General features: G+C 36.5%; 1 protein-coding gene and 1 long non-coding RNA gene across 3 annotated transcripts in view; both read left to right on the top strand.

Moving 5' to 3' along the window:
- Positions 1 to 23,913, top strand: part of Ctdspl2 (CTD small phosphatase like 2) — a 52,895-nt gene that overhangs the window by 17,247 nt on the left and 11,735 nt on the right. The window contains exons 3-8 of one of the 2 annotated variants that reach the window (XM_032904083.1): positions 3,014 to 3,152; positions 4,078 to 4,227; positions 5,933 to 6,145; positions 10,787 to 10,865; positions 13,486 to 13,597; positions 17,413 to 17,499. In XM_032904083.1, coding sequence (XP_032759974.1) covers positions 3,014 to 3,152; positions 4,078 to 4,227; positions 5,933 to 6,145; positions 10,787 to 10,865; positions 13,486 to 13,597; positions 17,413 to 17,499 — 780 coding nt within the window. The remainder of the gene's footprint in view (positions 1 to 3,013; positions 3,153 to 4,077; positions 4,228 to 5,932; positions 6,146 to 10,786; positions 10,866 to 13,485; positions 13,598 to 17,412; positions 17,500 to 23,913) is intronic. The other variant, XM_032904084.1, reaches the window with a different exon arrangement.
- Positions 17,600 to 20,861, top strand: LOC116901877. The gene is made up of 2 exons (XR_004388028.1): positions 17,600 to 17,947; positions 19,545 to 20,861. It is a non-coding gene; the product is annotated as an uncharacterized LOC116901877 (long non-coding RNA).

Consider the following 23,913-nt stretch of genomic DNA (forward strand, 5'->3'; position numbering starts at 1 on the left):
ATTTACTTTTGAGATAGGGTCTCATTGTATAGCTCTGACTGGCCAGGAGCTTGCTGGGTCGTCTTAGGTGGTCTTGAACTCATAGAGATATTGACCTGCTTCTGTCTTTTAAGTACTGGGAGTAAAGATGTGCAGCATGCTGCCCAGCAAATGCTTTTTAAATTTTTAAGATAGTTATGTACTTACTGAACTCAAAATGTAGTCAGGGATGACCTTAAACTTCTGACTCTCTTGCCTCCAACTCCCAAGTCTGGGATTTCAGGTGTGTGTTACTACTATGTCCAATGCTTTTTAATATTTTAAAACAAATGTTTTATTCTTTATTTGTGTGAATATTCTGTCTGCATGTTTTTCTGTACTACTGTCATGCAGTGCTTGCTAAATCTGATCTCCCTGGAACTGGAGTTACTGACGGTTGTGAGTCACCATTTGGGTGCTTGGAATTGTATGCTGGGCCTCTGGAAGAACAACCAGTGCTCTTAATCACTAAGCCATCTGCCTCGCCCCTTATAATACAAATACTTCAAAAAGCTCAACTGGGTAGCTGTTGTTGCTAATACAAAATTCAGTTTATGGGGACTGGAAAGACAGCTGAGTAGTTGAGGGCATATCATTACCTTTATGTGGGTGCTGGGGTTTGAACTCTGGTCATTAGGCTTAGCAGCAAGTACTTTCTGAGCTGCCTTGCTGGCCTATGCTTTCTTTTTCTATTTTGATGCAAAAAGAAAATTATAATTATTGCCATTTACAATACTAGGTTTTGTCTTTGAAATAATATAACAGGACTGGGGATTAGAAGTTAAGAGAATTTGTTGCTCTTGCAGAGAAACTGGGTTTGGCAACTCAGACCTATCTTTAACTATTGTTAAAGATAGATTGTTTTATTGTTTTGTTTTGTTTTCTGTCTGCATGGATACTAGACACACATTCCCAGGCACACCTATGATGTGCATGACATAAAAATAAATTTGGGAAATGGAGAGATGTCTCAGTGGTTAAGAGCACTTATTGCTCTTGCAGAGAACCTAGGTTTGGTTCCTAGCATCCACAAAGTAACTCAAAACTCTAACTGTAGATCCAAGTGATCTGATACCCTCTTGTGGCCTCCATAAGCTCCTGCATGCGTATGATGCTCATACTCATGAAGACCCCCACACATTTGTTTTATAAGTTAAAATATATGTAGCCAGCCTTTAGGAAATTCATAGTGGTATATGTTTTATTTATATTTTGTGTATGTGTGCCTATGTGGTGAGTGAGTACTACCAACCTATTCCCTCCCTCTTTGTACCAGCATTCAGTGACAGCTTGCGTAGTTTTCTCTTTCCATCATATGGACTGTGGGGTTGAACTCTAGAACATCAGGATTGGTGCGCCTTTACTTATGATATCAACATACTCATCATCGTTCCTGTTGTTTTAACTTTTTGTACATGGTATTTTGCCTGCTTGTTGTTTGTGCCAAGTGCCCATGGAGGCCAGAAGAGGGTCTCAGATCCCCTGGAACTGGAGTTGTAGGTGGTTGTGAGCTGTCACGTGGGTGCTAGGAACCAGACCCCAGTCCTCAGGAGAAGCAGTCAGTTCTCTTAACTAATAAGAGTTACTGTATTATTTTCGTGTGTGTGTGTGTGTGTGTGTGTGTGTGTGTGTGTGTGTGTGTGTGTGTGTGTGTGTGCATGTGCATGTTTGCTATAGGTATGTGGCATGCCTCCAGAGGATAGAGAAGGTAGGTGTCAGATCTTTTCCTGAGTTGGATTTTTCAGGAGGTCTTGAGCTGTCTGACATGGGTGCTGGGAACCACAATCAGGTTCTTTGGAAGAGCAGCATGTGCTCTTAACTGCTGAGTCATCTCTTCAGCCCCTTTGCTAATGTATTTTAAAAGTATCTCAAATGAGCTGAGGTGATGGTTCAATGTGTAGTCACCAAGAGTCACTCCCAGTGCTGTCCTTTGACCTCCAAACACACACATACTACCTATGTGCACACACACACAATTTTATTTTTTTCTAAAGTACCCAAAATAAGAAAAAAATGAAGCAAGGTAAGTGAGAATATTGTGTATATAAGTTAGGTATCATTTGTAATTTGAAAAATCTAACCTTTATCCAATGACTTTAGTTTGTCTGACTAAACTAGAAACTATAATATAGAGGATTATCATAATATTGCGGAAATGACTAGTGCAGTAATGACTCTGGAAATTTTTACAGATGAGAAAATAAATCATAGTGCTTGGAGGTATATTTTATTTAATTTTATTTTTTATGCATATGAGTATTTTGCCCGCATATATGTATGTCTGGTTCCTGTCAAGGTCGGAAGAAGGTGTTGGTTCCCTAGTAATGGAGTTATATATGGCTGTGAATAGAAACTGGGTGCTCTGTAAGAGCAAAAACTGTTCTTCACTATTGAGTCATCTCTCCAGCTCCCTTGGCAGTATATTTTCATCCGTCATATTTAAGGAGTAGTATAAACAGGCCATGTAGCCGTACCTTAAGTAAAGCAGTGGGTAGCCTGCTAGGTATGAATTCGGGTATTGCAGGTTTGGAAGTCTGAATATCAGCAGATTCTGTGGGGCTTTCATTCTAGAGATCACAGAAATGGGCTTCGTTGTTTAGAACAGTTTTATGAATAAACTTGACTGAAAATTGAGAGCATATTGTAAAGTTCAGTTATTTTCTGAACATAAGAAATTTAGGAGCCTTAAGAAATCTTGGGCTATCATTATAATCGTGTAGAATAACTACATCAGCACTTTAAAAGCATTGTCAATCACTCTACGATGTTAATTGTATTTTTTGTCTCTTCAGTATATGAAAAACAGGAGAAAGTATGTATTTCATTTAAAATGAAAAGCAGGGGTTGGGGATTTAGCTCAGTGGTAGAGCGCTTTGCCAAGCAAATGCAAGGCCCTGGGTTCGGTCCCCAGCTCCGAAAAAAAAAAAAAAAGAAAAGAGTAAAATGAAAAGCAGAATAATTATGCTCAGTGAATTTTTTCCTGTTATATCTTAAGGAAGAGAGAGAAAATCCTTCAAAACGGAGTAGAATTGAACGAGATATAGATAATAATTTAATCACATCAACACCAAGAACTGGAGAAAAGCCTGACAAACAGTTGTCTCGAGTAAGACGGAAAAGTCCAGTCAATGGAGGTTTGTTTATGTTTTGATGCTATCTTTCCTTTAACTGCAAGCAGAAGTCCCTCCTCACCTGCTATGGCCTATGGGAGATACTAAAGAGGGGCCCTACCCCCTCAGAGGAGAAGGGGAGGGGGGAATGGGGGAAGAATTATGGGAGGGAGTGACTGGGGGGCCGTGTGGGGATGTAACGAATAAGTAAAAAAGGTAAAATTTAAAAAAAAACAAAACTGCTTTGAGGCTGGGCATCGTAGGCCAGTGTCTGCATTCAAGAGGCATAGGAAAGTATCAAGTGAAACTAAAAATTATTTTCCTAAAACTATTTACTTTTATTAATTAAAACAAGTACAAGGAGAAAAGCAGATTTACATTATTTATTACCCAGTGTAAGTGGACTGGGGCTAGGACTATGCCTCATTGGTAGTGAGTGTATCGGCATAGCACGCTCAGTTCCCAACACCAGGAAAGATAAATGGGCCAACATTTTGACAACTTTGTTTATGGATCAAGTTATTTATTTACTTGTCATTCATTAGAGGTAGATATCAGGAAAAGTTTGAAATAAGCAATACCTTGTATCTGTGTGTTGGAATTGGTAACTTGTTTGCTTACTTACATGCATTTTCTTTATTTTCTGTTGTTCTGTGCTGATTTGAAACCTCTCCAGCTATTTAACTTTAGATATAAATCAACATTGAAAAAACTCAGTGAATGTTAGCATTTATAAACATTGTAAATACATTAAGATAATTAGATGTATAAGACATTTGCTCCCCCCAAAGAAAAAAAAATTTGCCCCAGGATTCCCTTGCTAAGCACTCATGAACATTAAGTCTACACAAAATATTTTGAGAGGAAAGAATATTTAAAATGATTTATAACACACACCTGAAATGCAATGTTTGCTAGACATTCCTTATCTTTTCTTTTTCTTTCATAGAAGCTGGTAGTTATGAAATGACAAATCAACATATAAAACAAAATGGAAAATTAGAAGATAATCCTTGTTCAGGTAGTCCTCCAAGGACTACATTGTTGGGGACCATATTTTCGCCAGTCTTCAACTTTTTTTCACCAGCAAATAAAAATGGTAAGTAAAACCCATTTTTTTAGACAGTTAAACATTAACTAAAATTACAGTTTTTCTAGTTTTTAAAGATCTTTTTGAGCTGGGCATAGTGGGACATCTCTTGAGTTTGAAGTCAACCTGGTCTACACAAAGAACCGTATCTTGAAAAAAGAACCCTAACCTCCCACCCCCAAAAAAGACCTTTTGGTTTTACTGGCATACTTTGTCAGAGAGGAGAAAGGTGAGCATTAAAAAGACACACCTGGCTGAGCCTGTAGCACTTGAATTTGGAAGCTCAGTACCATTGAGTTGAAAGGCGGCAGTAAGTGTAGATGTCTGAGGATTTTAATGTGAAAGAAAAACCAAGGATGTCACAAAATCAAGTGTGTCCTTTTGTCTAAGAACAAGAAAGGTCTGGTAGTAAGAGATTGAAGAGAAGTGTGGAAACTAAGAGGCTGTTGACCAAGCTGGAGTCAGAAGAACAGGCAGAGGTAGGGAACTCCCACAGAAGCACCATAGAGACATTTTTTCCTGGGGCTGGAAGGAAGAAGTTGCTGGCAAAGCATTGCCCTCCACTACATGGCAAACCAGGAGCTGTGTGTTAGACTTATGTAATTAAGAGTGTTGGCAACAGTTTACGTTAGATGGATGCAAAGAACCACATAGGCTAAAAGCATTAAGCTCAAAAGTAGTAGTGCTTTTGCCTTTATTCCTTGTTTTACCTATTAGTGAAAAATCAGTTAACTGGTAGCAGTAGAGATAAGTGTATATTAGAGTTAGGAGGATAAAAATGTTGGGGGTTGGGTATCAGGTAAAGACATACTCTTTTAGGAGAGGGGTTAATATTAAAGCACTAAGGGGAGAGGAGTATTGTATAAGGAAATAAAGAGTACTGGAAGTTGACTTTGTTATTTTTGTTTAAAATTATACTTGAAGGGAGAATGAAATAGTATTTCATAGTGGGAGAAGAATTGGGTAATTCTTTATTCTGTGTTACTTAAATGGAAGCTTATTGAGAAATTAATCATGTCTTAACAGTTACTATTATGTTTTTTAAAAATGATTTAACCTTGGGTCTTTTAGTAAAAAGATTCTGATGGTTAGGAGAACATCTAGCCTGTTCTTGGATAACTTCTCTGGTTGGAAATTGTAGTTGCCATCATGCTCGAAGGCTTAGCTTAGTGTATTTGAACCGGAAGATAAAGAGCTGTTTGGTGATAATGTTTATCAAATGACTTACATCTAGTACTTTAATGGAAAGTTCTGAGTTGTAGTTATTTGACTTAGGAGGTGTTCGCAGACTATTTAAGAACTTAATGAAAACTCTGTTCATAAATTATATGCAGCTAGGCCTAGTGGCACAGACTGTCTGTAGTCCCCAGCTATTGGGGAGGCTCAGGCAGGAGGATTGGATGAATTTTCAAGCCCTGACTGAACTACTTAGTGATACCATGCCTTAAAAGTTGAGTAGAGATTGAGGGTACAACTCAGTGGCAGAGGGCTTGCCTAGTATGTGTGAATCTCTAGGTTCAATGCCTACTACTAAAAGACAAAATACCTTAATCTCCATTGTTTAGCTTTTTATAGATAATTTCAAATAATAGTACCCTCCAAACGGAGGTTTTGTATGAGTAATCTAAAAAAAATAAATCATAATGTTGTTTGCATTTAGCCTTTTTAATATTTGATTGGAAGTGATTCATGGTTTGTTGATAAACAATTCCAGGAACGTCAGGTTCAGATTCCCCGGGACAGGCTGTGGAAGCTGAGGAGATAGTGAAACAACTTGACATGGAACAGGTGGATGAAATCACTACCAGCACTACGTCAGCTAATGGAGCGGCCTACTCAAATCAAGCAGTTCAAGTGAGGCCATCACTCAATAATGGTTTAGAAGAAGCAGAAGAAACAGTTACTCGGGATATCCCACCCCTTACAGGTGAAGAAAATATTCCCTTAACAGATTTTATAGTTATAAAAACACAGTGTTCAATTTTTTTTTTTTTTTTTTTTTTTTTTTTCGAGCTGGGGACCCGAACCCAGGGCCTTGCGCTTCCTAGGCAAGCGCTCTACCACTGAGCCAAATCCTAACCCCATCAATATTTTTTAAGTGGACAGATTGAATGCTTAAGTTTTTCTTACTTGAAGTTAAAAGGAGACTGAGCAAGATTTGTCCCTGAATCCTGTCATCATATGCAATAGCCTTAGACATTTAAGATTAAAGTGGCTGTAGAGAGAGGCAGTCTCGTACCTTTAGAACGGTCTGATTCATTAGTGGAGACACTCTTGCCCAGACGAGATTCTTTCACTAGCCCAAGCTCGGCAGCTTATCTTAGGTCTTTACAACGTTCTAACTGCTACATTCCTGCACTAGTTGACATCAAGGTGTGTACACAAGGTCTGAATTTATTATTTCTAAGTACTGTGGTACATGATCATAAAAAGTACAAGATCATGGGCTGGAGAGATGGCTCAGTGGTTAAGAGCACCCGACTGCTCTTCCAGAGGTCATGAGTTTAATTCCCAGCAACTACATGGTGGCTCACAACCATCTGTAAAGAGATCCGATGCCCTCTTCTGGTGTGTCTGAAGATAATACTTATATATAATATATATATATATATAATATATAATAAGTGAATAAATCTTTTTAAAAAAAAGTACAAGATCTAATTGTGTTCGGCCATTTTTCTTTATTTTTGAGACAGGGTTTCATTATGTAGCTCCAGCTGTCCTATGTAGATCAAACTGGCTTTAAACTCAGAGATCTGTTTGCCTCTGCCTCCTGAGTGAGTGCTGGAATTAAAGGCATGTGCTACCATGTCTTCTGTGTTCAGATGTTTAAAAAAAATGATGGGACTGAGGACGTGGCTTGTTTGGTAGAGGGCCTTGTTAGCACAATGCTATGGATTCCATCTCCATTGCTAAGTACTAAATAAAATGGGTATAACTGAAATGTCTATAAAGTACAACCTAGTAATACTAGTGTAAGGTAAAAAACAGAAAAAGAGGAAAGATATGCTTTAAATTGATAAATTAAAAGTAGCATCCCCCAAACTCTTACTAAGATTATTGAGATTATTAAAATTATTTTTTTAGGGGCTGGGGATTTAGCTCAGTGGTAGAGCGCTTGCCTAGCAAACGCAAGGCCCTGGGTTCGGTCCCCAGCTCCAAAAAAAAAGAAAAAGAAAAAAAAATTATTTTTTTATTATTATTGGATTAACAAGTGAGTCATTAATATTGGGAACAGAAGCAGGGTCTATAGACTAGGCTGGCCTCTAACTCAGATAATGCTTTGTCTCTTGAGTACTAGGATCAAAGGCATGCACCATCATGCTTAGCCTGAGGCTAGGCTTAAACATAAAATCCTCCTGCCTCAGCTTCTTATGGTTTATTACTACTACTCCTAGTTACAGTGGTTTTTGGGATTATTTGACACAGATGACTAAGATAGGCTCCTTGACTATGAACTTTCTATGATTGAATTAAAGAGCTAACTATATAGAACAACTTGATAGTGTAGTAGCAAATGCACATTGTGGGTATTCTGGATGTTATGAAAAGACTGACAAAAGGGGACATTCATCTCTTATCAGAGGCAGAGGCAGATGGATCTCTATTTTGGATTCAAGGTCAGCCAGGACCACAGAGAGACTTTGTTTCAAAGTCAGAATAAATAAAGAATATAAATAAGTAGAGAGGTCAGTATTGTTAATAGAAAGTGATTAGGAATGGTAAAAATGCTGCTTCTTATTACTTAAAGTTCTTTTGGGGGGAATGGGTGCACTTTGAAGACATGATTTCTCTGTGTAGCCCTAATATCCTGAAACTCGCTCTGTACCCCAGGCTGGCCTCAAACTCACAGAAACTTGTCTGCCTCTGTTTCTGAGAGGCAGGACTTGAGCCAGAGGAATTAAAGTCCATCCTGGGTAACATAGCTATACTCTCCATCTCAAAAAATAAACAGCTGAAGGGAGATAAATAGCTGGGCTTAGTGACATCCCTAGCACTTAGACATTTGTCTCATTTAGACATTACTTGTTTACCTTGCACGCACTTTTGCCCTCTTCTTTGGAATAAGCTAAAATTACCATTATAGAAAATTCTCATTTTAATATATCTGAAATAGATTGAATCATGGGACACAGAATATGGAATTGCTTCTGGATTGTTTTGAGGTGGCAAAGATTTCTAAGTCACTGATTTCTACACACACCTTATAAAGCATTTTCATTATTTTGTATTATGTGTATTTGTTTCACCTGCATGTATGTCTTTGCACTGTTTGTAGTTACTGGTTTCTTCAAAGCCAGAAGAGGGCATCAAACCCCCGGAGCTGGAGTTAGAATATAAACCACATGGGAGCTCAAAACTGACTCCAAGTCCTTGCTTTTTTGCAAGAGCAGCTAGTGCTGTTAACTGCTGAGCCATCTCTCTAGCTTCCAAGTTTTTCTCTTTTATGATCATTAAAAAAAAAAAAAAAGCTTGAAATTCCTGGACAAATGTACATATATTTTCTTGGGCTCTTCCTTGTGCTTAGGTTTCCTTTCCTATATTTTCCTATATTTCCTGTTCTATCCTATTTGCTTCCTTCTCCCTTCCCATTTACCTTCCTTCTTTCTTTTTTTTTTTTTTTTTTCTTTTTTCAGAGCTGGGGACGACGGAACCTAGGGCCTTATGCTTGCTAGGCAAGCGCCCAGTGAGCTAAATCCCAACCCTTACCTTCCTTCTTTTAGATTTACGTGATATCAGAAAAATTACATATGTTGCCAACATGTGAAAGATCAAAAGTTTGAGGCCAGCTTGATTTAATAGTGAAGATTGTTGTCTTATACAATAAGAGCTATTAGGGCTGAAGAGATGACTGAGTCATTGTTGGTTAGAGACACTTCCTTCTCTTATAGAGGACCCTGGGTTCAGGTTTACAACCATTTGTAGCTCCAGTTCTAGGGGATCAAACAGTGTCTGATCCGGTCATTACGTGGTGCACATACATACATGCAGACAAAACAGCCATACATATAAAGTAAAATAAATCTAAGCAAGAAAGAAAAGGCAGGGATGGTGGCGCATTCCTATAACTGCAGCACTTGGGAAGCTGAAGCAAGAGAATTAGCAGTTTGAGGCCATCCTAGACTATATAGTGAGTTCAGAGCTGATCTGGTCTACCTAGTGAGACATTGTTTCAAAATAACAAAAACAAATAAGACAGTAACATTCTATCTACATACAGACACAAATGGGGAGACAAGGTGTGTGCTATGTGATGTTTTATTCACATGTACATTTTATAATATTTAAATTAGGCTAAACCTGCCGTATTTTTTTTTTTTCTAGCTTTTTGCTATAGTACATTTTTGTATCTGCAGTCCTGGTGCAATAGCACATGAGAGCTTCTTGCTTGAAACTGTGCCTGGTGATCAGCCTCTCTCGTGGCAGCCATACACTGAGCTTATGTGCTCTTTTTATCTGGCTCATTTTACTTAACATAATGCTCAAGTTGCATCTCTGTTCAGGATTAGTGGACTGCTTAAGGAGTGCTTATGGGGTTTAGATTTTACAACTGTATTACTGACTACATATAAGTACACAGCTCTCTGTTTTACTACTAGCACATGTAAATACTGTCCATTTAGAAACTGATTGCTCTGGCTTGTTTTTTATTGCTGTATAAAAAGCAACTTAGGCCAGGCAGGTGTAGTGGCACAGGCTTTAATTCAAGGATAGCCAGGACTATAGAGACCCTGTCTCAAAAAAAAAAAAAAAAAAAAAAAAAACTTAAAAAATAAAACAAAAGCCGGGTTGATTTAGCTCAGTGGTAGAGCTTGCCTAGGAAGCGCCAGGCCAGTCCAAAAAAAAAAAAAAGTAAAATAAAATAAAACAAAAGCCAAGTCACAGCAGAAACTGAAGCAGAGGCTGTACAGGAACTTTGTTATTATTTCTCCTTGTGGCTCACATAGCTTGGTTTTTTGGTTTGTTTTGCTTGTATAAACCAGGACCACTTTCTCAAGAGCGGCACCACCCATAGTACATAGTACATACTTGTACACCAACGGTTAATCAAGAAAATTCCCACAGACTTGCCTGTGGGCCAGTCTGATAGAGTCATTTTCTTTCATTTTTTTTCTTTTCTTTTTTTTTTTTTTTTTTTTTCCGGAGCTGAGGCCTTTCGCTTGTTAAGCAAGCACTCTACCACTGAGCTAAATCCCAACCCCTAGAGTCATTTTCTTAACTGAGGTTCCCCTTCTAAAAGAACTCTAGCTCTTAATAAAAAACTAACTAGCACACTATTTTTTTTTTGCTGTTGTTTTTATTGCTGAATATTATCTTCTATTAATAGTAGATTTCTTCTTAGTTCTTCTTAGTTCATAGATAGACATCTTAATTTACTAGCCATGTTGTAGTTAGGCATGTTATCCATAGCAGTAATTTTCTTTGGGTGTAGTCATTTGTTTTACTAAATTTGCTGTAAAGATAGGTCATTAATCTAAAATACAGAAAGCTCCTTGTAGAAACAATAAAAATGTGTATTTTGTGACAGTTGTCTGAAAGTAACCTTTTTTTGCTTCTTATTAAATAGCACCAGTAGCTCCAGAGAGTGGTTACTCATCAGCTCATGCAGAGGCCACCTATGAGGAAGACTGGGAAGTATTTGACCCGTGAGTTGTTTCCTGGTTATCAATTTTTTCTTCAAAAATTTTCAGTTTTCATAATAAAATTGGAAATATTTGTCTAGCAGAAGATCTTACTTTGGATATTGAGTTTCAACTTTTTCAAGTCAGCAGCACATAACAGGAGACTGTCATGATGTTGGACACTGGACCTCATCTCATTCACCTGGGCATTCCTAAGGGCAGACAACCAGTATGCATTGTTTAACTTAGGCTTTATATTTTTTCAATACATGTTTGCTAGTCTAGGAACATTAGATGCATTTTTAGTAGGATACTCCAGCCTGGAAGTGGGAGATAATCTCATGAATAGAGACATCTGTTTTACAAAGAGCTTGTGACCTTGAGCTGTGGGTATTAGTACTTCATGAGTTTTTTGGAAACACTAATCTATGTACTTTCCTTACATGTTTTCTAAATTAGTTTACTCGGTTAAGTGTTGAATTATTTATGGCTTCATTGCTGTGACCAAATACCTCAGGAAGGGTTTTTTGGTTTGCGTCCAAACTTGAGGATAAGTCCAGCATAGTGGGGATGTGGCAGTGAGACCATGCTAATTGTACCAGGCAATTGGAGGCTGCTGATTACAGTGTATTTACAGTCAGAAAGCAGAGAGAAGGGAAGACTGTGGCTAGCTTTCACCTTTGATTTTTTATTCAGTTGGGACCCTGGCCCATAGTTAAATATCTTTGGAAACACCCTTAAGATATACACAGAATTCTAGTTTTCTAGGTGATCCTGTTAGATTGTTGCAAAAATAATTACATCCTTAGCATGGTTGAAATAAATCTTTTGGTATGGAATATATAAATGAGGAAATACTGTACATCATTTCAATGACAGTTCTTACATTTTTTCTTTTGCTAATGACTTATTGCTTAAGTTATGCTTTTTGTTTATTTTTAGATAGGATCTCACAGTGTAGCTCTGGCTGGCCTGGAACTCAAAATGTACACCAGGGTGGCTTCAAATTAACAAGTGCTGGGGTCAAAGGTGTGAGCCGCTCACTATGCCCAGCCCTTGATGTTTATTTTATATTACAGAGGTGATAACAAAACAGAAAGCAAACTCAAGCCATTTTCTCATGAGTTTAAAATGTGTTGTAAAACATGACACACTGACAACATCAATAGTAAATTATGTTGGAACTTGAAGGGGAAGAGGGAGTGACTGGCTAGCAAAAGATGACAACCAAGTTGAGAACTGTCATTGCCATTGGTCCTCTTACAACTATACAGGAAGTTACTAAGTAACTCAGTATGTACTCAGCAGTCATAATAGAAATAAATCAGAAAAGTTAAAAGGCTTGATAAGTGTTTGCCTTATGAGCTAATGGCAAAGAAAAAAAAATATGTCATTTTGGGGGACTTCCTTATTCTAAGCATCAAAGAACTTTTTTTTCTTTTTTTTTTTCGAGCTGAAGACTGAACCCAGGGGCCTTGCTTTTTTTTTTTTTTTTTTTTTTATTTATATGAGTATAATATAGGTATCTTCATACATACCAGAAGAGGGCATCAGATTCATTATAGATGGCTGTGAGCCACCATGTGGTTGCTGGGATTTGAACTCAGGACCTCTGGAAGAGCAGTCAGTGCTCTTAACCGCTGAGCCATTTCTCCAGCCCGCCTTGCGCTTTCTAGGCAAGTGCTCTACCACTGAGCTAAAAAAAAAAACCCAAAAACTTTTCTTAATCAGTTGTGACATGCAAAGAAATACTGATTACCAACCACAATATAGAGGATCAACTCATGATCTTGAAAAGAAGGTTCCAGAGCACTTCTCAAAGCCAAACATGCATTTAATAAAAGGTCACATGGTCATCTCAGTGCCAAACATGTAGTGAAAAGAGGTTACATAGTCAGTGTTTTGTGTTTTGCTACCAGTAGGATCCAAACAGATGTCTGAATCCAGACCCAAAGCATTAGTCTGTGTTCTCAGTCTAGAAGATGGGCCATTTATACTACCATCAGCATGCAAAAAATACTATCTAAGAATTCACTGGGTTCTGAGGCCTGGAGTTTTACACTATAGCACTGGTTTTCAACCTTCCTAATACTGTGACCCTTTAATACAGTTTCTCATGTTGTAGTGACTCCCAACTATAAATTTATCTTCATTGCTACTTTATAACTATAATTTTCTACTGTTATGAATCATAACATAAATATCTGACATGTAGGGTATCTGATATGAAACCCCTATGAAAGACTCCTTTTATTCCAAGGGTCATGACCCACAGGTTGAGAACAGCTACACTACAGGAATAAGCACACTTTACTTTTTATAGGTGAAAATGGGTTAATTCTTCCAGTTAGGATTAATGAAGATGTGTTTGAGTCTAGTTATGATTTAAAATTCAGTCTGGCATAGCACTTCCTTTTGTGCCAATTTAATAAAGTCCAGTGAGGTAGATATAAAAGACTAGCCATCACAAACCTGCTTTATTCTGTTCTTGAAGGATTAAACCCAAAGCCTTGCACATTCTAGGCAAGTTCTCTATAGCTAAACATATGATAAGCTAATTAAAATTTAGAATTTAGTACTGTTTTATATATATATATATATGAAACATAGAAATGTTGAAATTTTTTTAAAATTTGATTTATAGCTATTATTTCATCAAACATGTTCCGCCTCTGACAGAAGAACAACTAAATAGGAAACCTGCTCTTCCTCTGAAAACGAGAAGCACACCGGAGTTCTCCCTGGTCTTAGATCTGGTGAGTGGCATCTTTACCAGCATAAAGAATAAGGGCTAAAGTTCAGACTACAAATGAATAGGCAGTCATTATATTCACCATATGTACGTTCTGAGGATGCTTTTATTTAGGCACCCTAACATTAGACTAGTTTGTTTGAGACGGGCACATTTTGAAAATAAATAAGACTTTTTACTTTTGCATTTAAATGAATGTTTTTCTTTACATTCTCAAGACCCACATTTTTTTGCTAACCCATTTTGGTATGTGTGTGATTTTTTTTTTTTTTATTTTATTTTGATTCGATATTTTGAGATGTTGGGTGGATACAGGGTCTTACTATGCAAGACAAGTGTTATTATATACTACATTATATCTTTTGCCTAAAAAAGTTGTATTTATTTTTATATTTTGCCTACAATAGAAACAGTTCCCTGGGACTGGAGTTAATGGATGGTTGTAACTGAACCCAGATCATCTGTAAGAGCAACAGATTTTCTTAGTTACTGAATATCTCTCCAGCACCATAAAGCTCCTGTGATTTGATTGTATTGGAATTTAGATTTCCTTTTGTTTTTAGAATCTTGTCTTTCTGATCAAATACAATTTGACTTCAGTAAGTTAACATAAGAACATGTCCTTTTCTACCCGTTCCCCACTTAAGACAAGGTCTCATATAGCCAGGGCCAGCCTCAAATTGTACTTGTAGCTTGAACTTGTGAACCTGCTATTTTCACTTTCCACAGACTGGGATCTAAGGTGTGCTGTGTATGTAACACCATGCCTGTGTTTGGTATTAAGGAATAAACCTAGGGCATTTTACATGCTAAAGCCCTTCACCAGCTGAGCTCTATCCCTAGCCCTATTTTTCTGTTTATTTTTCAATTTATTTAATTACCAATTAACTTTTTTAAATAGTTGATTTTTTTCCCCACCTTGATGTGACTTAAAATTTATATATTACACACCTGGTATGGGGCGTGATTTTATATGCTTTGCAGCCTGAACTATGGAAAGCGGCTGAGACTGGGACACAAGAATAGCTTGTGAAGGTTTGGGCCCAGGCCAGGCAATTTAGCAAGACTTCTGTCTGAAAAAAATTTACATTTTATAAATGTAAAGTAAAGTAAAAAAGAACTTTGAATTGATTATCCTATCTTTTGCTAACCCATTTTGGTATGTGTGTGTTTGTGTACCACATTTACTATTTGCTTATAGTTTTCTAATACCATCAAAAGGTATATCTGATGCACTGTGCTGGAAAACATTTTATTGCTAGTGTCTCATGAATAGAAATGTGATTTAATCCTCAAGAAATTTATTTTAAAGAAAAGCCAGTTCTTTTGCTTTTTTTTTTTTTTTTTATTTGTTTCCTTGGTTGTTTTTTTGAGATAGGGTTTCGCTGTTTAGCCCTGGCTGTCCTGGAACTCACTCTGTAGACCAGGCTAGCTTTGAACTCAGGGATCCACCCTGCCTCTGCCTCTCAAGTGCTGGGATTAAAGTCATGTGCCACCACTCACCCAATGATTTTTAATTAGTGCATGATATTTATGTTTTTATACTTCATAGCCTTTATTATTCAGAGATGTAAAAGAAAACAAAAATCCTAAAGTATTTTAAGAGAATAAATGTAAAGAGAAGAAAAAAGTTAAAATTGGTCATGACTAGTTCAGGAAGAAGAAATGGAAGGAGAAATTAGAGATTTTGCTACATTTGAGATTTAGGAGTTGGTGTAGTTATAATGAAATTTAGCCATATTTTGATTGGAAGGTGAAGGTTTAATGTGGAGGGAGAAAGAAGTGTCTGAGAACAAATAGTTTATTGAAGTAGGTGAAGAATTTTTATACCTTAAGATGCTAGGAGTCTTTGAAAATGCAGTTTTATTTGCTCTTGCTATATATAAACATATACCTACAAGTATGTGATAAGTGCGCGAGTGTGCGCACACACACACACACACACACACACTTTTGCCTGTGTAACCTATGTTGGCCTTGAACCCTTATTCCTCTTTTAGCCTTATAAGTACTAAGATATCTTGACTTTCATTCTAAGGGTGTGATATTTAAGACAAGATCTTGCTGTGTAGCACAAGTTAGCCCAACGTTTGCTTTATAGACCAAGCTGATTTCAAACCTTCAATTTATTGCACTCCTCCTACCTCAGCCTTCCAAGTGCTTGAGATCGTATGCCACTGCACCTGGCTTCTTATTTTGGTAGTGTTAGCAGGGAGCCCAGTGTGTTATATTAGCACTTACTCAGCAGTTGGAAGGCTGAGGCAAGTAGAGTTAAGGCTGACTGTATAGAGTGGCTAACTACATAGAGAAAAAAGAAGAGGTTGGGGAATATATAGTTCAGTGGTGATAGCAAAGTTGCTTAGCATGTGCAAGGCACTGACCCTGTGCCCCAAATACATACCTCACACATATCCACATATACACATGTTTATTTAGAGACTTAGCAAGGAAGAAAGGAAGGAAGAAAGCCAGCCAGCCAGCCAGCCAGCCAGCCAAGCGTGGTGGTGAATACCTTTAATTCTGGTGCTCAGGAGGCAGATGTGGGCAGATGTCTTGAGGCCAGCCTGGTCTCCAGAGTGAGTTCTAGGACAGCCAGGGCTATACCAAGAAACTGTCTCAAAACAACAGCAACAACAAAACAAAACAAAACAAAACAAAAAAAAACAGCATCTAGTAATGTGGAATTATAAGATATGGACATTCATTTCTCATTTTAATTGACTTGTTTTTTGAAATAGGGTTTCTTTGTGAAGCCCTTGCTTCCTAGATTTTGTCTGCCCCTGCTTGCTAAGTGCCAGGATTAAGGGTGTGTACCAACATAATCCAACAATTTTAATAAGCCCTTTGAAAAATTTGAGGGTGGTTACTGGCAGCACATTTTACTTTTTTTTTTTTTTTCATTTTACTTTTGAGATAGCCTAAGCTGTCCTTGGATTGATTATGTAGCCAAAGATGACCTGGTTTTCCTTCCTCTCCTTCCTAAGTGCTAAGAATAATAGACACGTGCCACCTTACCTGGTTAATGTGGTACTGGGAGTCAATTCGAGAACTTGATTCTTCCAACTCACCTATATCCTCTGTCCTTTTTAACATTTAGGTTTTGAGAAATGTATTGACTTAACATTTTTCTTGAACTGCTTTCTTATTTTTCTTATTCTTGGTAAGAAATCATGATCTGTTATTCAAATATGGTAAGTTTTCATTGGGTATTTAGTTGATGAAGTATACTCTGGTATAAATAACATCTAATCCTAAATTAAAATTCTTTTTCATAGAAAGTTTGAAAGTGAGTTATATGAGAAATCAAGTAATTAGATTATAAGCTTTCATGAGCTAATGGCAAGGAAATGTAGTTAGTATATATGCTGATTGTGGTGACATGTGGTTCTTTAACCTCAGCACTCAGGTGATATGAGAACTGAATCATGAATTTGAGGTCAGCCTGGACTATGGAGTGAGACTTTCTTTAGAAAACTAAATAAGAAGTTACATTACAAGAGGAGTAACATGTTCTTTAACAAAAAGTTAAAACTGCATAACTCAGGCAGTGGTTTTAGACTTGAGCCTGCTTTAGAGGGAGCTGAGAAGTTTATCACAGCGCAGAGCATAGCCCACTGAGTGTGACTCCTCAGAGATAGAGCTATGCTTCTGGAGGCTCCGATGCTGCTACTGCTCTAAGAAGTGTATGAGAGCTACCGAAACTCTGTCCTACTCTGCTGTATCACATACAACATAAATACCAAAGAGTGATGGTGCGTCCATCAAACTGTTGTTTGAAGTTTCTGTTAATGTTTTGTTTTTCTTTGCATTTGTTTTAAGGATGAAACGCTAGTGCACTGCAGTCTGAATGAGCTGGAAGATGCAGCACTAACTTTTCCAGTCCTTTTCCAAGATGTCATTTATCAGGTAATTAAGACATTTTAAGCCTAATTTTTAAAACTGTTAGGTAACATTCTGAGTGAAGAAAAATTTTTGTGATGTTCAGTGTGTCTTTCTGTAGATTTATTAGTGGTTTATTAACAAAGAATCATTATGCTAGATAGTTAACGTGAAACATTACTTTGTAATAAAAAAATACTAACTTTTCTGCCTTGTGATCTCTACTAGTTTTCATAATCTTTGCCAGCAGGTGGAGGCAAGGAACACTGATACAGATCCCCGGGAACAACTTGCCAGGTTGATAACCTGGGGGTTTTTTGTCTTTATTTTTTTCCCATAATTCCAATTAATAAATTCACTCCTTGTTGGTCATTTTTACTTGCTACAGTAATGTTATCTGTAAAATTATAATTCAGTATACCTAATTTATTTAATCACAGATCTCAGGACTCCTGCAGTCACTGCTGTACATTAGGTACGAGCATTTTTCTCGTCTTTGGTGGACAGGTTACAGGGCAAAATATAAATGATGCTAAGAGTTTGCTGGGGATTATCTTTTGGCCATACTTTCATTAGAATTTTCTCATCCGAGGATTGGCATAACTAAGAAATGAGTATACTTTAAAGAACTGCAGAATCCTTTTGTGTGTTTGTGTTTGTAAACATACACATAACCCTTACAAACATAAGCTGCTGAAAGATTGGAAAAATTAAAAAATTTCTTGTCAAGAAGAAGCAACCCCAGGGGTTAATAAAGCTGCAGCATTTGCTATGTGGGTAATAACCAGGTCCCTGGTTTGTATGTGCTCTCGATGGGCAAGGACAAAGTGGTTTTTTTGTTTGTTTGTTTGTTTGTTTTGTTTTTGTTTTTTGGGCTTTTTTTTTTTTTTTTTTTTGGTTAAGTAGATTTCAGTTGTCTTGCAGGAATTAGAAGATTTTAGAGTTAAATAGTTGTTTGAGGGCTACTTTGCCAAGTACTTTATGTAGTCATGAATCATGAGAATTCATTTTACTAGTGATTTTCATTTTAATTTAATCTAGATGGGTATTATAATATCTGAATAGTATCTCCTTTTAAAGTGTTGCTAGTCCTGATACATTATTCAGGGAAGAGGAAAAGATAAATAAAATAAAATTTTAAGATTTTCTTACTTTGAATTGTTCTTTGGTTTCTGAGTGAGCTATTCCTTGCCAGATAGATGGCTTATCTTTAATCCACTTAAGGGACAGGAGTCTGAAGTCCAACGTAAGAAATATAGCAATGACTTAGTGCTCTGTTTTCAGTGTAGTAGCCTTGTTGTTTATTCTTTATAGTTTGGTTTTTATTTATTCATTTTTGAATGACTTTGAAAACTGGTTTTAGGCCTTTGAGTTTCAAAAGGAAAGCTTATTTGGGAATTCTTAAATTTCTCAATTTGAAATTTATGACTTCTTACAGATGACTTCTGGGTTGTTTTGTGTGTAGTTTTGTTGGTGGTTTTAGTTTAGGATTGATTTTTCTTTTGTTTTTTTTTTGTTTGTTTGTTAGTTTTTTGTTTTTGTTTTTTGAGTAGTGAAATAAATGTGGGAAATAGATTGATTTGGCTCTTTTCAGTATGGATGTATTATATTGAAATTTTTCTTATTGCTTCCACCATTTCTGCTTTTTCTTTTAAACGTGGACCTGGATAATTATCTTTGTTTGAATAAAAGGCTTAGAAAGCTATACAGAATATATTATATCTACTTTTACAGAATTCCAGAAACTTCCTTTTCACATATTTGAGTTGCACTTTCTGAAAGTGAACAAAAAGTAACCCAGCTATTTAAATAGCAGTGAGCAGGAAGGTTGAATTTAGAAGCTGTTGAGATGATTGCAGTTTTAGTATTATGGTTAATTTACTTTATGAAGGACATAATTAATTCCCTCAACTAGACTTGTAAAGATTGTCCATAGTTAATACTGGGTAACTTCCCTTGGATTTGTGTTTGACATTTTAAAAACAGAGAGATCTTTGGTTTAGGACTCCCCTCAGTTTTTTCAGACCAGCAAGCTCCCTTTAAACAGGGAATGATGTCTTTTAAACTTTCAGTGGTGTTGTCTCCATCTACTGGCAAAGAAGAATATACACAAGGGTCTGGGATGAGCTAAGAGATTTTGGAGAAACCACATTATTAGGTAAGATGTAACTTAACATATCTAACCACTGTAATGTAATATGGCTCATTTAGAGGTAGAAACCCATAAAATATTGTATACACTCTTATTTTAAAATAATTTGTTGAGGTGAATTTTACATAGCACATCCATGGCGCTTACTTATCTATATGTTCTTAAATATATCTGTTCTGTAGCATCCCATTCTCGTGTGTGCGTATGTGTGTCTATGAGTATGTGTGTCAGTGAGTGTATAAGAATTAGCTTCTTGCTGTGGATCAAGGCAAGATAAGTATCCTCTTTTGGAGTTTACTTTTAGTTTGTGTTTAGCCTGTAAAGGTTCATCTATATCTAATTTCAATTCTACCTTTTATTTTTCTTTCACTTCAAAACAGTTTCAAGTTTTAGATTTTATGTTAAATCTACATTAATAATTATCTAAATCAGGAGTTTTAGATTTTATGGCTATTGTTGCAACCACTTTTTCTGCTGTTCCAACCTGAAACGAACCATCCATGCAAAGGAGATGAGCAGAAGTGGTGGCCTACACCTGTAATCCAGCACTGCAGTCCCAGTACAGGGGAGGCTGTGGCAGGAAGATCATTGGTTTGAGGCCAGAGTGGGCTACATAGTGAGACCCTGTCTCAAAAATTATTCAAAAATATGGTTGTGTTCGAATAAAATTTAATATTTTAAAAAGTAAGTGGTAGGCTATAATTGGCTAACAGGCCCTAATTTGCTGACCTATGATCTAATAATTATGAGTATATACTATAAATTTATAAACTTAAATTCTTAGGGGGAAGTAATCCAATATTCGTTGGAATTCTTATTTTTATAATGAAAATTTGATAATGATCTAGTAATAGGCTTTCTTAAGATTGAGGGAATTTCCAGGTAGTTACTATACTTTAGTTTACCATACCTCATAATATGTACTCTTCTTACTTTGGTGAATAGGGGTTAGTTTAGATAATACTACCCTTAGAATTTTCAGACAGACGAATTGTTCAAGTCTAAATTTAGTATTTACATGTCTATTTCTTATGGAGAAATAACAAAAGGTCCATCTCAAAGGTGACCAGTTACTCCTGATGATAGATGAAGTAGACAGACTCGTTTGTGTATATAAGAAATATGAAAGAACTGACTTGAAAGTGAGGGTTTTAGACTCATAAAAGGTACAGATTATTTGAATTGCTGTACTTTTTAATAAATACACATTTTTCCTAAAAAAAAAAAAAGATTGTTGCATAATGATTGAGAATTTGTTCATAAAATGGTAGAGATGCATTTAATTTGGAAAAAACAGGTGCATGATCACTCCCAATGCACGTTTAAACTTGTAGTTAGTTTAATATTGACACATTGTCAGGAAATCCATCTCATGGTGTTACTCAGTTAAGAGGTCTCCACTGTATTTAGTTTCTGTTCCTGCAGATCCACCAATTCAAGACTCTAGGTCATCTCACTCCCTCTTCCATCCAGAAGATGACTGCTATCCACAAGCAGAACTGAATCAAAAGACATTTTTCACTTAGCTCTTGAGCTGAAACACCTCCTCAATGACCTTCCTCTGTCTCCATCAAGAACTGGAGCTCAGTTTTTTGAAGATGTAATAGAGCTACTCAGCCCAAATGTGGCTGATTGAAGACAAAGAAGATACCTCATATGTCTCACCACAGTGCATCAAACGCAACTGTGTTGTCCATCTCCTCATTCTGTACAGTAAGGCAGGGGCATCTGATTTTTTGACTGTATTCACCATTCAGACTTTAGCCAGTGAGTGGCTTTCTGAGGATCAGTAAAATCAACAAACTTTGGGTCAGCTGTCCAGAAATCAGACTATGGTAAGCACTCAAGGAGCTAGGATGCTGTAGGGAGCTTCTTGTAAAGGATGCTTTCTTTCATTGGTAGAAGTTGCTTTTATGGGGAAAGTTGGGGGGAAGAGGCCAATAGAGAACCCAATGGTTAGCAAAATTCAGCCTCTTCTTACTTTGTTTTCTTGGACATCATATAGCTCAGGATATTTTTCACACCACAAAGAGAGAATTAGAAGTTATGGCTTCTAACTCTTCCTAGAAAAACCAGCTTTACTTTTGTTACATGAAGAGAAAAATATATAAGTGAAAAATTCTGTTGTAAATACCAGACTACATTTTTTCTTTTATAAATTTATAAATTCTGACTTCATAATTAAAGAGTTATTTTGTTGCTGAGTTTTATAAACTTAATTTTGTTGTATATAAGTGTGTATATTTGTACATAATTATGCCTGTGTATAATATTTGAGGTTATTAATATTTAATATTGATGTCACTTTTAACTAGGAGAGAATAGTATGTGAATAGTAATTTACTTTACAAAGTGTTAAAAACAATATCAGAATAATTTTAAACTTTCCCATCCTTCTCATTAAGTAATCATTGGCACTATGTTTTCATTATAATTATTAGTAATATTTAAATTTAAAATGATAGAAATTAAACTTACAATTTTCTCCTTATCAAAAATTAGAAAATATATTTCATTGGGAATTCTTGAAGTATCTCTTTCAAATTAGGAATGATTCATTGAAAAAAACTCAGATTGTATAGCCAGACAGGTGATAGGTATAGGCCTGTTGTTGAAGCCTAGAAGGCTGAGCAGGGAGAATGTGGAATCGAGGTTTGCTTGGGCTATAGAATAGTGGGGAGGAGTAGATGGACTGTACATAGAACGTTCTTACTTAGCAGCTGACAGTTGATTACAGTGTCCACTACAGTGTCCACTAAATTGAAGCGTCCACTATCTTTAGATTTTTTTTTTAAGATTTATTCATTTATTATATATAAGTACACTGTAGCTGTCTTCCGATACACCAGAAGAGGGCATCTGATCTCTTTACAGATGGTTGTGAGCCACCATGTGGTTGCTGGGAATTGAACTCATGACCTCTGGAAGAGCAGTCGGGTGCTCTTAACCGCTGAGCCATCTCTCCAGCCCTCTTTAGAGTTCTTAAAAGTGATTTTATTTAACTTTATGTATTTTTGAGATAAGGTCTCACTGTGGAGCCCAAGCTGGCCTAGAACTCATAATCCCTCAATTTGATTGCTAGAATGATTTGTTATTGTTGATGTTATTACTACTACAGCTGCTGCTATTGGAGAAAGTCTCACTGTAAAACCCTGACTGGTCTAGAATGTGCCCTTGTAGATCAGGGTGGTCTTAATAGCACAAATATCCACCTGTCTCTACCTCTGGAATGCTGGGATTAAAGGCTTGAGCCACCATTCTGGTATATACTAGAGTGTTTTTTTAAAGGCAACATTTTTTAACATGGCTACTTTCTTTTTGCTCTTAAAATAATTGCAGTTTCTCTTAATATGTCATTAAAAGTTTTATTTATGTATTATATACTTAAATTTATGTACAAATAAATGGCCATTTTTCCATAATAAACATTTATGTTTCATTGACAATTTAATACATTAAACTTCAATTTATCCTATTTGAATCCCTTTTCAGATTGAATTCTGTTTCCATAGTTAAGGAGAAACTGATTGATGTTTCAGCCCTTCCCTGTACATCCCTATATTTATTCCTTCTACAAATACTTTGTCTGCATGCATCTCACTAGAACTGGGTGAAGCAAATGATGATGTGGGTTTTGAAGTTGAGCCCTCCATGGCTCCTACTAGAGTAGTCTTCTATCCTGGGAGAAGATTTGGCCTTTGTTTCTGTGTTCGATACTAATGCTAAGAAAACATTAGTGGAATCAATAATATTTCTCTTTTAAGAGACTGGGTTCTCTTAAAAGAACTGTATGTTCTCTCTAGAATTTTGGTTGTTCATTTCTGCCCCATTTAATAATATTGGCTACTGGTGACTGGTTACTTTTAAATAAAGAGGTAGGTAATAATAGTTAACAGCTTTTATCACTTCAAATGTGTGGCCACAATACCAAATGCTTTATGTGTATTATCTAACCTTTATAACATTGGGATCCATTTATAGATGAGGAAACTATGTATCTATAATAATCTTTTCCCCAGATAATGACAGCATTTAATTCTTCAAAAACTTCAGTGTCATTTGTTTTCTGCTACCCAAGTGCAGAGATCGCATGTGTAGAGATGACATGGACAACTGTACTTGTCTCCAGTTATTAAATAAGAAGTATTCGCTAATTATCTCTTATTTTTGATACATTAAGTCATAATGTAGCTTAGACTGATATTAAACTCAACGAAATCCTGTGCTTCCACCTCTAGAGTAGTGGGGTTAAAGGCCTGTGTCTCCAGTGAGTTCTAATGTATGTTTCT

Source organism: Rattus rattus, chromosome 5 (genome assembly GCF_011064425.1).
Source record: "Rattus rattus isolate New Zealand chromosome 5, Rrattus_CSIRO_v1, whole genome shotgun sequence".
Classification (NCBI taxonomy): Eukaryota; Metazoa; Chordata; class Mammalia; order Rodentia; family Muridae; genus Rattus; species Rattus rattus.